The sequence below is a fragment of the Tursiops truncatus genome, chromosome 1, assembly GCF_011762595.2.
Source record: "Tursiops truncatus isolate mTurTru1 chromosome 1, mTurTru1.mat.Y, whole genome shotgun sequence".
Classification (NCBI taxonomy): domain Eukaryota; kingdom Metazoa; phylum Chordata; class Mammalia; order Artiodactyla; family Delphinidae; genus Tursiops; species Tursiops truncatus.
The window spans coordinates 141,239,186-141,253,616 of NC_047034.1; the positions used below are offsets into that span (position 1 = coordinate 141,239,186).

General features: G+C 35.6%; 1 protein-coding gene across 5 annotated transcripts in view; it reads left to right on the forward strand.

The window, feature by feature from the left end:
• Positions 1-14,431, forward strand: part of EPS15 (epidermal growth factor receptor pathway substrate 15) — a 160,747-nt gene that overhangs the window by 24,639 nt on the left and 121,677 nt on the right. For all 5 annotated transcript variants that reach the window (XM_073789888.1, XM_073789889.1, XM_073789890.1 and 2 more), the window contains exons 2-4: positions 8,746-8,787; positions 12,018-12,107; positions 13,106-13,153. In XM_073789888.1, the coding sequence (XP_073645989.1) occupies positions 8,746-8,787; positions 12,018-12,107; positions 13,106-13,153 (180 nt within the window). The remainder of the gene's footprint in view (positions 1-8,745; positions 8,788-12,017; positions 12,108-13,105; positions 13,154-14,431) is intronic.

Genomic DNA, 14,431 nt, shown 5'->3' on the forward strand with positions numbered 1-14,431 from the left:
GAGGTGGATGAGTTCAACATATGTTTTGGAATTAGAGTTGATAGCATTTGCATATGATAGATTGAAAATTGCGAATGAGGGATATGCTGACTCTTAGGTATTTGGCTTGTGTACCTACATAGTTGGTGGTGGGAGAGGAATAGATTTTTGGAGGAAAAAAAATACAAGTTCTGTTAGATGTTTGGGAGACATCCAAGTGGAGATGTAAAGTAGATAGTATATAAGTTGAGAGTTCAGAGAAGAGGTCAGAACTAAAGATATCAATTGATATTCATCAACATAAGTGTAGTATTTGAACCATGGGAATTGATGTGATCATCTGGTTGCCCAGATGTGTAGAAAAAGGACATGAGAGATGAGGTTGTGAATGTCCTTTGTAAAAAGTAGGGACTTCCCTGGTGGTCCAGTGGGTAAGACTCCAAGCTCCCAATGCAGGGGGCCTGGGTTCGATCCCTGGTTGGGGAAGCAGATCCCGTATGCATGCTACAACTAAGAGTTCGCATGCCACAACTAGGATCCCACCTGCCGCAGCTAAGACCCAGCACAGCCAAAAATAAATAAATTAAAAATAAATATTAAAAAAAGGTAAAGTGCTGTAAAATGCAGGAAGTGGTTATTTTGTTTCACTTGTTCCTTATTTGAATTTTTATAAATCCACATATTATTCATGCTTAAAAATAATGCTTCTCCCAGTGATTTCTGTTTATTTTGGGCTGGCTAGAATGACTTACGTAGGACTCACTGTCTTCTGATGAGAGACCAAACTAGTCTTTGTATTCATTCTTTGACACTTTGCCACCCAGATTTTTGGTCAGGTTGAATTGGATTTAACAAAAGCTAGTCCATTGTTGCTTTGAGTTGCTGATATGGTCTCTTTACACCCATTGTTTTTCAGTAGTATACAGCTGTACTGTCTTTTGAAATTCTTCTGTCTACTTAAAGTCCCTTTAATCTTTCAATTCTGATAATCTCCAAAGCAAATGTATTCTTGTATTCAGAATTTGAAAGCTTTCTTTAGAATACTGTTCTTAGAGTGTTCCTAGGTCTTTGCCTGCTAACTGTGTTATCAGTTTATAAGGGTTTGTTATGGAACAAGCATGAGGTGTTAGCATGTTTGCAGAATGGAGCATTGCAACTTTTACTAGAATATAAGCTGTTTAGAGGGCAGGAGCCCTGTGTGATTTTTGTAACCCCAGATATCTGAGCCTATTGTTCTATACTTAGAAGGCATCCAGTACATGATTATTAAATTATTAAATGAGTTAGGATTTATACTGAGCTTAGGGTTTATACTGTTCATTCTCTAAGGGAACTGCTCAGATGGCTGCTTGTGTTTTCTTGGGCTCCTCCCCACCAGCTCTAACAGTGAGGACTGATCAGATGACTTGCTTTTCTCTACCCTCTATACCCAGCTCCTTTTTAAAGTTTCTTTATTACTGACTTGCTCTTGACTCTCCAGACAGCTTCTGATTGCTATTTCCTTTGTCAGTTTGGATTGCTGTCGATCACTGTCGCTCCTCTTTATTTTTTCATTCTTGTCTTTTCCTTTTACTGTTTGTTGCCACCCTGTTTTCCTTTGTGTTGTGAAATACACAAGTCTTTTTTAGACATCACAATCCTGTCGTTGGAAGGTTTTAGTCTCCTTCCCTGCAAGCTGGTCACATGATGTAAACATACATGTGTCAAAGCACAGGCTCTGCTGGTTGTATTCAGTTGGAACTCTGGTCATAGGAGTTGCTGTTCCATTATTGGCAGGGTGGTTGGGGTGGTGGTGGAGGAACTGAAAGGATGTAGGGCTAGTTCCTCTTCTGGTTCCTCAGATCTCTTGAAAATGGAGTATTAGAAGGCTGAGTTCTAAAGAGCTGAAACTTTGTGTGTGAATATGTCAAATATACTTGCATGGCAAATTACCCAGAAAATTATGTGCTTTATAACGCTTATTTATTTTTATGTTCACTAGTACTGAGTTGTTAATCATTTCTTAAATTTTTAGAGAGACTAAAACTAAAAAGATTTTGAGTGGTTTATTTGAAAGAATAAAATCTATTCCTTTGTCTCCTTTTCACTACCTAGACTTCTATATCTGTTTGCCTTTATACACAGTATTCTTTTTGTCTGGATTGCCACCTTCTCTCTACTTCATCATGGTCTTCGACACCGCCTTTTCGTGGAAAGTTGCAAAAAGTAATACAGAGAGGTCCCATATACCCTTCATCCAGTTGTCCCTAATTGTTGTAACACCTCGTATTCTTATAGTACAAGAGCAAAATCAGGAAATTGACATTGGCACAATTCACACACTCTATTCAAATGTCATCAGATTTATAGATACTTATTTGTGTGTATATGTGTTGTTCTGTGCATATGCAGTGTTTTCATGTGTGGATTCATGTAGCTATAACCATAATTAAGATAAAGAACTGTTCCATCCCAAAGATCCTTCATGCTACTCCTTTATATTCATACTCACTCCCCTCTTTATTTATTTATTCTTTGGTTATTCTCTGTATCACAGGACCTTGTGATTAACTGAGAAAAAGATTGGCATTTTGTTTTAGAGGATGTCTGTCTATTTTTACCTTTTCCACATTGTACTATAACCATTTACAATAAGCCTGATACTATTTAAAGCTTCAGTTCATTTTGTGCACTATAGAATCATAGACTCTCAAAGTCATATAATCCAGCACCTCCTCCCACCACATAACCCCTGCTAACATGAAACTAAAAGTTTCATGTGAAGCAACTCTTGATACTTGTTTATTAACCTGTAAATTTCCCTAATAACCGGGACCTCTTCTTTCTCCGCCCCCCCCTCACTACCTGGTATACTTTGGTGTTAGATTACCTATGTGTTAACTTTTGCTAGATTATGCTGCACTAAGAAACAACCCAAAATATGAGTAGCTTATAATAACAAAGGTTTGTTTATTGCTCACATTATAGGTTCCCTAGTAATCAGCTATGGTTCTACTCCACGATTCTTTTTCATTTCAGGATCCAGGCCGAAGGAGCACCCCCTATTTGTGACTTACTGTTCTCTTGGCAGAGAGAAAAGAGCAAGAGCTGGTGGAAACACACAATAGCTCTTAAAGCTTCTACTTGGAACTGGAACGTTCTCATATTTCATTGGCCAAAGTAAGTCACATGGCCAAGCCAACAGTAGGGTATCCACAGAGAGGCACTACAAGTCACGTGGCAACAGGCAGGACTGTTAATACTCTTGTAAGAGGAGAATAAATGATTGAGGATTATAATACAACCTATGAGACCTTAGGATGGTATAACTTTTTTTCTTAGTAAAAAAAATTTTTTTCTGCCCTGGGGCAGGCATGTAGCATCGTAGTTCCCCCAACCAGGGATTGAACCCTCACCTTGCATTGGAAGCACAAGAGTCTTAACCACTAGACCACCAGGGAAGTCTCCTTAGTAAAATTTGTTATACTTGATTTTTTCTTAATAAAAATAGCAGCCCCACCCTTTTCTTTTCTTTCCTTTTTTTTTTTTTTTTTTGGTTTTCACTGCATTAGTTAGGATCGCAGTGGCTTAAACAAGAGAGAATTTATCTCTCTCAAGTATCTGTCCAAGTAAGATAAGTGGTATAGGGCTGATACGGCAGCTTCATGATAGTGTCAGAGACTTAAGCCCTTTTCTCTATTGCTCTTTTATTCTCAACCATGTTTGCCATCTCTCAGTCTGGGTAGCTGCTCCATGTTTCACCACCAAATCTGCCTTCTGGACAGCTGGAAGAAGGACCGTGAGGTAGAACGCATTCTCCTTCCCTGTAGGTGCACAACCTGGGAGTTGGGCACATTATTTCCTTTCACATTTCATTGAGGGGAACTGGGATTGCAAGAGAGGATGAGAAATATAGCTTTAGGTAGATGTCCAACATGTTCGAGTAAGATTTAGGGGTATTATTACTAAAGAAAGAAGAGAGTAAAGGATATTAGGGAACAATTAGCTATCTCTCTTTAATTCAGTTAATTTAACTCATACGAAACCTATGAAGAATAGGTGTTGTTAGCACTTTACAGATAAGGATGCAGGCTTTGCAAAGAGGTGAAATAAGTTGTTCAAGATCATACACCTAAGAAGTAGTGGAATGGGCTTTGAATTTAGGCCTGATACCAAAATGTGAGTGTTTTTTTTTTTTTACAGAACTATATTGGCATTCCAACATCTCTTATTTTCAAGCACCTAACATTTTTTTCAGAGTAGTAATAAATAGCTATTGACCCTTTAGAAGGAATTCTTCTTACATTTATGAATATTTTACTTTATGACAACTGATAGGTGTTTATGATCTAGCCAATGAATAATTGCTTTAAATTATAATAGTGTTAGAATTTTTAAAAGTGAGGTTTTGATAACTTTAGTTTAAAAGTTTTCCTTTAGAAATTAATTTAGTTACTAAAAATTTATATGTAACTTTGCATACTGATGTCAGTATTTTGGATTTTTACATTTTTCCCCAAACTGAAAATAGCTTTATTGTTTTATTCTAATTATAAAAGTAGGAAGTGCTTATTATAAAAAAAGTTTTCAGAGAACACAGAGTAGTATAAAGAAGAATGTAAAAATCATTTATAATTCCATTATACAGAGATAATTACTGTTATCATTTTAGCTATGCCTCTCAAAATTTTTCTCTGTGCATTCATTATGTGTTGTGAACGTGTGATTTTTTTAATCTAAAATGATCATATTTCAGTTAGAAAAAAAAAGCCAATTTTACCAAGATACACCAAACACACTCTCTTTGATCATCTTACTTGAAGAGTAAATTGGCAATTTGGATGGCTTTTTCCATTCTCACTTAGCTGTATCGTATTAGTATAGTTAATTAGCACAGGCTGTACTTACTTAGTCACTTAGTGAGCTAATGCCTTCTCAAATGTATTTATGTAGTAACCAGTGAGTCTATAATGTGATGATTAATAAGGTACAGTTTGGAGTTCAGAATTTCTTAGTATTTATGAATTTTTTTCTGGGTACTAAAAATTCAACTGAATTGTCTTTAAATAACTCTTTGTTATTGATGGAATGTATTTCATTTGCTTTCTCTAGCAAAGTATTTATACCCTTTTCTGGGAGTAGGGTGAATATGTAAGTTTTTATTCAAACTGGGACATGTTTGAGAATGAAAGGGACATTACGAATATTTAAAGTTTTATATGTTTTTTGACTTTTTTTTTGGCCATCAAAATGGTTTTATTACATTGGTAGATCAGTAAAATAGTTCTGTTTTCAAAAATAAAATTTTATAAAATATTTGTTCTATAGTACAACAAAATAAAGTCTTTACATTGATTATGAGACTATTTAAAAACAAAAGCAGAGTAGTTATTCTGGGTAATAGTCATATTTTTTGTCAGCTTCTTAGACATATCTGTCTATAATATTGTGTCAGTAATACTTTTCTGAACAATGTCATTATTTTCCAATGTAGTTTAACTAGTTTTAATTTTTTTCATAAAATTATCTGCAGCATTTTTCAAAGTTACATTTTATGGTGTGTAGTTGTTAACCCTTACAGTTGACTCTCCTCTGTAACCATTGCTATATATATATATATTTTGGCCATGCTGCTTGGCTTGTGGGATCTTAGTTTCCCGACCAGGGACTGAACCCGGGCCTACGGCAGTGAGAGCACCAAGTCGTAACCACTGGACCACCAGGAAATTCCCAGCAGTGCTATCTTTAATTGCTAACATACTCTATATGTTGTGAACTACTTGGCTAACTCAGGAACAATTTTGCTAAATGGAGAATATTGTTAATTCTAATTTTTTTCTTATTGAAAACTGTAAATTTATCAGCCCCAGTATTTTCACAGGCATTGTCTTTTTGCCTCTATTAAAGGTACTCTTTGACAAATTTTTAATAAGACAAATCTTGTCATATAATTTGTCCCTATTTATGATTATTTGACATGTTCCACTAAATTTAGTTGCTGTGAAATCATAGGCTCTCTGTAATTTCATGTCATTCCAGTACAGAATATACATTTATCCAGTTAAAAATAGGAAGACTTTTGATGGAACTTCTAGAATTCATTATAAAATATAATGATAGAATTTCAAAATTAAATCTTGTATTCTGTTTGAACTCTCATCATTTAATTTGTTTAGTACTTCCCTTGCTTTTGAGGGATATGTTTCAATGTCTTGGCAAACTTTCTTTGTAATGATATTTTCTAAAAGCTTCAATAGCTGAAGTTTTTTTTTTTTTGGATTTTTATTCATTAACTTTAATCTTTGATTAAAAATTTCCCACTGATTTTGAACAATATGCAACCAGTCATTAGAGGACTTGTTTTCAAAAAGATTCAATACTGAGACACTTAAGTTGGATCTATAAAGTCAGTCTTTCAAAGATTCCAGCCTTTAAAATCTGATGACAGGTTGCAAGTAGGGAACACATATTGCCATGTTTAAGTATTTTTTTTGTTTTCAATACCATTTTTATACTTAAAATTTAAACCAGGGATATGTGAAAACATTTGTAAATTTTGGCATTTGCAGCTAACTCATTAACAGTGATGCCACTATAGCTCTATGATAAATAGAAGTAGCCTTAAAATTTTTAAGCAAATTGTCTGTCTATCCATTTTCTAGAGAAATGAAAATTTAGTACTTAATTTTGTATTAAACATATAATTTCTTCCCTTTAGCTCATTGTTCCTGAAAGCGTTTACTGGATTAAAAAAAGAAAAAAAGATTGTCAAACAAAATAAATAAACAGTTGTAGAATTATACCATGAAATAAATGACAAAACCACCTCGAGTTTTTAGACTGTTGACTCCTCACACATACTTCATTTGCGCCTAACCTGTAATTTCTCACTTACTTGGCCGGCTAGTGGCCTGATGGATCTTGCAAGTCATTGCACATGTCACTGTACTGACTGGCACATCAGTCAGTAGCACCAGGAGCCAGCAGAAGCACCAGTGTAAAATATTTCTTGCGCAGTCTTGAACGGATGTAAGGAGTTACCTGTCCATGGTTGCTTGTGTCTGAGGATACTTTTCACTGAGTCTTTTGCATGGTGTCCTTGAAAAGGTTTTAGTTATGTTTTATCTGTAAAGAGTCAGGAAAAAAGTGGAATTATCGTTAGTCCTCTTTACAATTTCATCACTTGTTCAGTGGTTAGAGCACTTAGACACTACTAGCTTGGCCAGAAGTTAGATGTATATAGTAGAGGTGTACTAAATTCATCCTGGTTTATTTTAGTGTAGTGATTAATAAAAAATAGTTCATTTAAGAAAGTGAGAAATCTGAGACAAGTGGTAAACTGGATGGGATGCTGAGACAACAGATTGTACTGTCCTGAGCAAACCAGGGCATATGGGAAACAGCATGGTAATGTGAAAGAGGATGGAGCTTAGAGTGAGACAGTCCTGCATTTAAGTCCAGTCTCCGCCATTTAAAAGCTTGGACCTCTCTAAGACTAGGTGTATTAGGGTTCTCCAGAAAAACAGAACCAGCAGGACAGACACACACACACACTGATTGATTAATTTTAAGGAATTGGCTCATGTGATTGTGGAGGCTGGCAAGTCCTAAATCCGCAGGGCAGGCTGGAGACCTAGGGAAGAGTTGATGTTGCAGCTGAGTCTGAAGGTGTTCTGGAGGCAGAATTCCTTCTTTCTTTGGGGGCTCTCAGTCATTTCTCTCTTAGGGCTTTCAACTGGCTGGATGAGGCCTACCCACATTATAGAGGATAATCTGCTTTACTCAAAGTTTATGGCTTTAAATGTTAACCACATCTTAAAAAAATACCTTTATAGTAACATGTAGACTGGTGTTTGACCAAACAGCTGGGTAGTTAATGGCTCTTGAATCTGTCCCCTTTTCCATCCTTGTTTACTTTTAGCATGGCAGTTGAACAAGTTGTCTTCTATAACACTTTATAATCTTATCTGTAAATCCTTATCACCATTCAGAACTCCTTACTATTCTCTTCAAACATAACTGAGATTTCTGTTGATGGCATGCATTTTTGCATGCTGTTACCTTTGTATAGAATCACCCTCTCCCCTTCTCCCTTACACCTCAAATTTCTGTACTGATGTCAACCCTATGAAGCCTTCCTGGACTTCCTTCCTTGTTCCAGAACACTCTTCACATTCATGTACAGGCGAACCTGAGCCTTCAAACATCGATACTCCTAAGCTGCCTTTCAGATGAGATAATATATCTGTTCATCAGCTGACCAAGGAACCCTTTGAACTGTGGTATGAATTGAATAGCACTCCCTTCCTGCAAGCATTTCAGAACTGATATCGATATCATCTTTTTGTTCATTAGTTTGTGTATTCATTTGATTATTTTACTGAAGTGGTTTTTGAATTGTATTCATAGGTACCTTGGGCACTTGGGTAGAGGATGAATGCTTAAGGCTTTGGGCTTTTCAGTTCATCTTTAGCCAAACCATTTCACCCCTAATTTGTTATATGTTGGGTTTCTGAGTAAAATTTTACATGAGGAAAAGAGTTCTGATGTCAAAAATAATTTTAAAATTCTTGTTTTATTTCTTGTCTGCCTGATTATTGGTAATCCATGTGGCTGCCTTTATTCAATTTCCCTTCCTGCCCCCAGAAAGAAACAATGCCAAACTTTTTGAAATCAAGGATATTTTAATCGTATTTATCTTTATTTCATATATCTGTTGGATGAATGCAAATATATTAATAGAAGTCATTGAATAGCATTTAATTTCTAATTATTTATTTATTTTAGTTATCAAGTGGGAATCCTCTATATGAAAAATACTATAGACAGGTAAGATGTTTGTTTCTTTGTCTTCTTAGATTGAACATAAAATATACTTTCAACTCCTGATTGTATATATGCAGATTACCATCCAGCTGAATAAATTTGACATTTGTTGTTTTCATTTTCTTGTGCTTTAATCTCCTGCTTTGATTAATGCTTTTAACAAGCTCCCAGAAAAATGAAAGAAAGATAATTAAGCCCAAACACTTAATTGTCTTAAATATCTATCTTAAAAATCCATGTGGCATTAGATATATTCATCCAGATATAAACATCCAAATTAATTTATAAGCTAAATAGAAATGACTTTTATGTTGTTTTTAAGACTTATTAAAGTTTAATTTTCATGAAGTTAAAACCATGACCCTCATACAAATATATAAAATGAACGTGTGTCAAGGATTTTTTTCAACTCATTAATTATTGGGAGAACCAGTGAGATGTAAAAATGGGAATATGAGTTACAGAGATTTATATTCTCTATCAGAGAAAATTAATTTCATTGGTATGGATAGGAATCATTTGCATTGCTATCAGGTTTATATAATTTAACCTCTACCCCCCTACAGAGTGTAAAGTAGCCGAGTTGATAGAAAGTCAAAGGTGCAAACCATAGATCAGATTATCTAATCTCCTGAAAGTGTAGACAGTCTTATTTGCCCATTTCCAAATATCAGATCATTTTTCTTGATAATCTCTTCACCTTGTGATCATAATTACAGAAAAGGCTGGTCTCCTTATACAAATAAACTGGGTAATCTACATATTGCAGCAAGTGTTAATGAACCACTATAGGTCTCCTTGTGTGACTTGCAAATCTAAAGCCATACACTTACTATTTAACAACTTCTAAGGCCAGCTGATTAATTTCTGCTTGAAATTTCTAAAGAATCTCAGATTGTGCTTTTTAAAGCCTCTGTTATTTATTCTTCTGTTTTAGGCTAGGATCCAAACTTTAGAAATTCTCTTCTTCATATTTCACATGCAGTATAAATTTGAGTGCATTTACCTCATCTTGAGGTTTCCCATGGCTGCTAAGTTTTCTAGCCTGCTAAGTGACCTTGCTTTACTGCTTGAGTGACTGGGATCTTACAAACCATGTTGCAGGCCAGTCTTCTTGTGGAGTCTTTGTAGACATTGGTTGTACATAAAGGCAATCCCTGATCCTTAATAGCGGCTTGTTCTATCTGAATAAAAGAGAATCATTCTCAAATATGGCCTTGTTTTTGTACAATTGGTTTACTCAACTATAACCTGATAAAAAGGAGAATAAATTGTTATTTAACTTATTTGATAACTATATGGCCATACAAAGTAAGGACATTCAGTTAAAGGATTTGTTTTTGATCTCTGAAGGGTCAGTGAGAATCAAATACCACTGAAAACTATTTCATTCAGTTTACAAAAGCAGAGCCTACTAAATTGAGGGATGGATATAGAGTAAGGAAGGGCTTTTCCACATATCCATTAGAAAATAGAATAGTAAAAATACCAACAATATTCCACGTAAATAATCATAATTGAATTTTCCTTAACACTTCATTCAGCCCTGCGTACTTAATTCTTGTTTCCCTGCCTCTTGGGTCAGGAGTCTGCTTTCAAGAGATATATCTACTTCCAGAATGCAGTCCTGGAATTTTGACTTGGTCTACCAGTACAGTCTGAAAGTTGTCTAAGTGATGTCAGCCCAGAAGTCTTTATCCAAAAGTCTACATTTTGAAGTGTTAATAGTTCAGAGTATGTGGTATCGTACTTTCCATGAGGCTCTGAAACTGTCTTTCTTTGTCAACAACACAGATTGTGGCCTTTAGCTTATGGCAGAGCCTTTAGGCAGGCATCAGAGTACAACAGGAACTGCCTGTAGATGACAAAGACTAAATGGCTGTGTTTAATTATTATAATAACCAAAAGAATGGAAGATAGTAAAATTATTTATTGGAATACACTATATAAATATGTCATAAGAGCTTAATCTGGGTTTCCCTTTCTCCTCAGTGCCTCTGTTTCTAGGCTATGGGGGGGTAGTTGTTCCTTTTTATCCCACCCTGGTCAAGGGATAGGCAAAGAAAAGGAGTTGTGGAGAATTCTAGAGGCAGAGTTCCCAACCCTTTCTGTACCTCCTTGTTACCCCAAATTTGGATTGAGCAATTCTTTCCTTTTTGCTGAGTGCCTGATTTATCCCATGTTCTAGCACTTGAAAGAAAGTATTTCTCTTTTGCTTCTTTGCTGAGATTGGTCTGTCTGGAATGCTTTGTATATGTTTTAGCAAACAATCTTTTAACTAAAGTGGAAAAACAGCTAGCTCACAAATATCCTTGTATCATGTTACTATTCCCATGACTTTTAAAAATTTACTTTTCACTTTTACAAATAGAACTTTAGGAAATCTCTACGGAAGTGAGAGTCGTTATTTTTTTTGAACTGTTTTTTTTGTTCTTGGTGACCTCATTCTGTCTTAAAGGAAAGTCCCCATCAGTTAAAATGATGTGTTTCCCTTAATGTGCTTTAGGAACTTAGCAGTTTCTAAAATTTCTTTAAGTTTATAATGCAGTCACTGCTGGTTTTAGAACTGATATTGCTTTGATTTTTAAAAAAAGTGTTGCAGTTTCTTAAGAGTAAGTATAAAAGCAGAAGTTAATTATTTAAAGATATTTGAAAAAAAAACAGATAACTGTGCAACTATTCCCATTTATCAGAAGACCTCTCCAGGAACTATTGCCCTTTTCCTCTTTTGCCATTTAAGTTTATTGGAATTTAAATGGCAGCTATAGAAGACTTGGAATCAGAAGACATGTATTAATGTTATGACTCCACTAATCTGTTCTACTTCCTCTGAGCTTCAGGGTTTTGTTTTTGTGTGTTCTTGTTTGTTTTTGTTTTTTAATTTGGCTGCACTCTGTAGCTTGTGGGATCTATGTTCCCTGACCAGGGATTGAACCCGGGCCCTGGCAGTGAAAGCACTGAGTCCTAGCCACTGGACTGCCAGGGAATTCCCTGAGCTTCAGTTTTATCATGTGTGTAATGGGCATGATAAAAAAACACTTTGTAGATTGACAGTGCTGTCTAGATGGTACTCTTCTCATATGGATGTCCAATATTCCATGGCCTTTGTTAGTCAAAGGATTCCTGTTCCCTTTTTGAAAAAGTCAGTTCCCAAATTACTGGGAGAAAGGCAGGTAAATAATCATAATTTTGTCTTTATGTTTGTTGTCAGCTTATGGTTTGTATCTTTTCAGGTTGATACAGGCAATACTGGAAGGGTATTGGCTTCTGATGCTGCTGTATTCCTGAAAAAATCAGGACTTCCAGACCTGATACTTGGAAAGGTAGTATTTGTTCATTGTAACTAGATATAATGAATATTTATTAGTGTAGATAAATTGGGTGCAAATTCAGAAAGATAACCATTACAAAACTTAGAAGTTAGAACTGTCATGGAAGCAGTTACAGTAATGCAGTGGAGGGAATTTCTGGTGTAGTGATTTACCCTCTTGAAAAATAAGGTGTTTTTCAGATTTTTAGAAAACAAATTACTTTTTAATAGGATGAAATGAGGAAGTAATAGTACATTTGAGTGATGTGGGGAGAAACAATGCAGACTGGGAACCTTGCCACCCACTCACAATTGGCTCTTTCCCTACTTCCTCTATTAGAACTGTCTCTATGTTTAATATGTGGTAAATAGAGTAGGGGATGAGAGGCTTAGGAAGGAGCACAAAGAGGTGGAAAAGTCCCTCTCTTGGCTTGATCTCCTTACAAATCCTTATATATGATATTGATATGTATTCAAACCCTGAACAATAATCATTATTAATAATTTAATTATTCACAAATAAACATTAACTATTTCAGCAAATCCTTATATATGATATTGATATGTATTCAAACCTTGAACAGTAATCATTATTAATAATTTAATTATTCACAAATAAACATTAACTATTTCAGCTTACCCATAAGAAAGAATGTCATCTTAATAAGGATCTAAAATCAAGGTAGCATGTTCTAGTAGAAAGAGTATTGGACTTGGAGTTGGAATCTGGGTTAATAAAAAAGTCATTGGACTGGAAGTTAGAATATGGTCTTCAGTTCTTTCCCTGATGCCTTGGATGTTCTTGAGTAAGTCACTTAACCTCACTGGACCTTAGTATCTTTATGTAGGGTTGCACTAAGTGATCTTTAAGGTTTCTTTCCACTTTTAATTCTGTGATTCTTAAATCCGACTACCAAAGAGCATGAGGTTGTAAATTGCAGGGATTTAATTTATCTTTAAGGTGATTTTTGTTAAAATATAGGTTGATACTTTTTTTTTTCTAAATTTCAGATCTGGGATTTAGCTGACACAGATGGCAAAGGTATCCTGAACAAACAAGTAAGATTCAGAGATTGACATGAAAAATTTTTGAGTAATTCAGAATAAAAAATAGCCAGCAATTTTTTGTATTTTTAAACTAAAAATTGGTTTTTACCAAAATGAGGGTTTTGCAAGGGCAAGTGTTACAACAGTGAAAATATTTCCAATCAATAGGCATTAAAATACCTAATTCCCAAAGGTTAGTGTTAGTTTGGTGACATTTAGTTCTCCTGGAGTGTTGTAGTCTGTTTGGGCTGCTGTAACGAAATATCACAAACTGGTTGGCTTGTAAACAGCATAAATTTATTGCTCACAGTTCTGGAGGCTGGAAGTCTTAGATAGGGTGCCAGCATGGTTCTAGTGAGAGCTTTCTTCTAGGTTGCAGACTGCTTCTTTATTCTTACATGGCAGAATGTGCTAGTGATTTCTCTGAATGCTTTTTTGTAAGGCACTTATCCCATTCATGAGGGCTCCATCCTGATGGTTTATGCACTTTCCAGAGGCTCTACCTCCTAATGGCTCTACTATTATTTTTGGGATTTTGAATTTCAATATATGAATTTGGGGGGGACACATTCAAACAATAACATGGGATTTATTTTTCTTAGTTATTCAGGGAGACTTTGCTCTTTGTATCTTATTAAGTTTCTTATGTGTACAGGGTTATAAATGAAAGTGGATTTTATTTTATTACTTTTCTTTAAATTTATTTATTTATTTATTTATTTTTGGCTGTGTGGGGTCTTCGTTGCTGTGTGCGGGCTTTCTCTAGTTGTGGCGAGCAGGGGCTACTCTTCATTGCGGTGCACAGGCATCTCATTGCATTGGCTTCTCTTGTGGAGCACGGGCTCTAGGCACATGGTCTTCAGTAGTTGTGGCACGCGGGCTCAGTAGTTGTGGCTCGCGGGCTCTAGAGTGCAGGCTCGGTAGTTGTGGCACACGAGCTCAGTTGCTCCGTGGCATATGGGTCTTCCTGGACCAGGGCTCGAACCCGTGTCCCTTGCATTGCATTGGCAGGCATATTCTTAACCACTGCACTACCAGGGAAGTCCAAAAGTGGATTTTATTATTCATGTGTTAAGATGGTATTGTGTATTTGAAGGGAAGCTCTTGGCTAATCAAACCTGAGTACAGTGTATTCTGGTCTAGGTCTTATCTCTGACATATAAACCAAAAAATGGTTTACAAGCCTGAAGTAAACCTTAGACCAGAAATATGTGAAAGTGGTTGTGGGCATTGGACACCATCAGAGAACTTTAAAGTTCTGCTTGTTGGGGATGGATTTCAGAGTTCTAT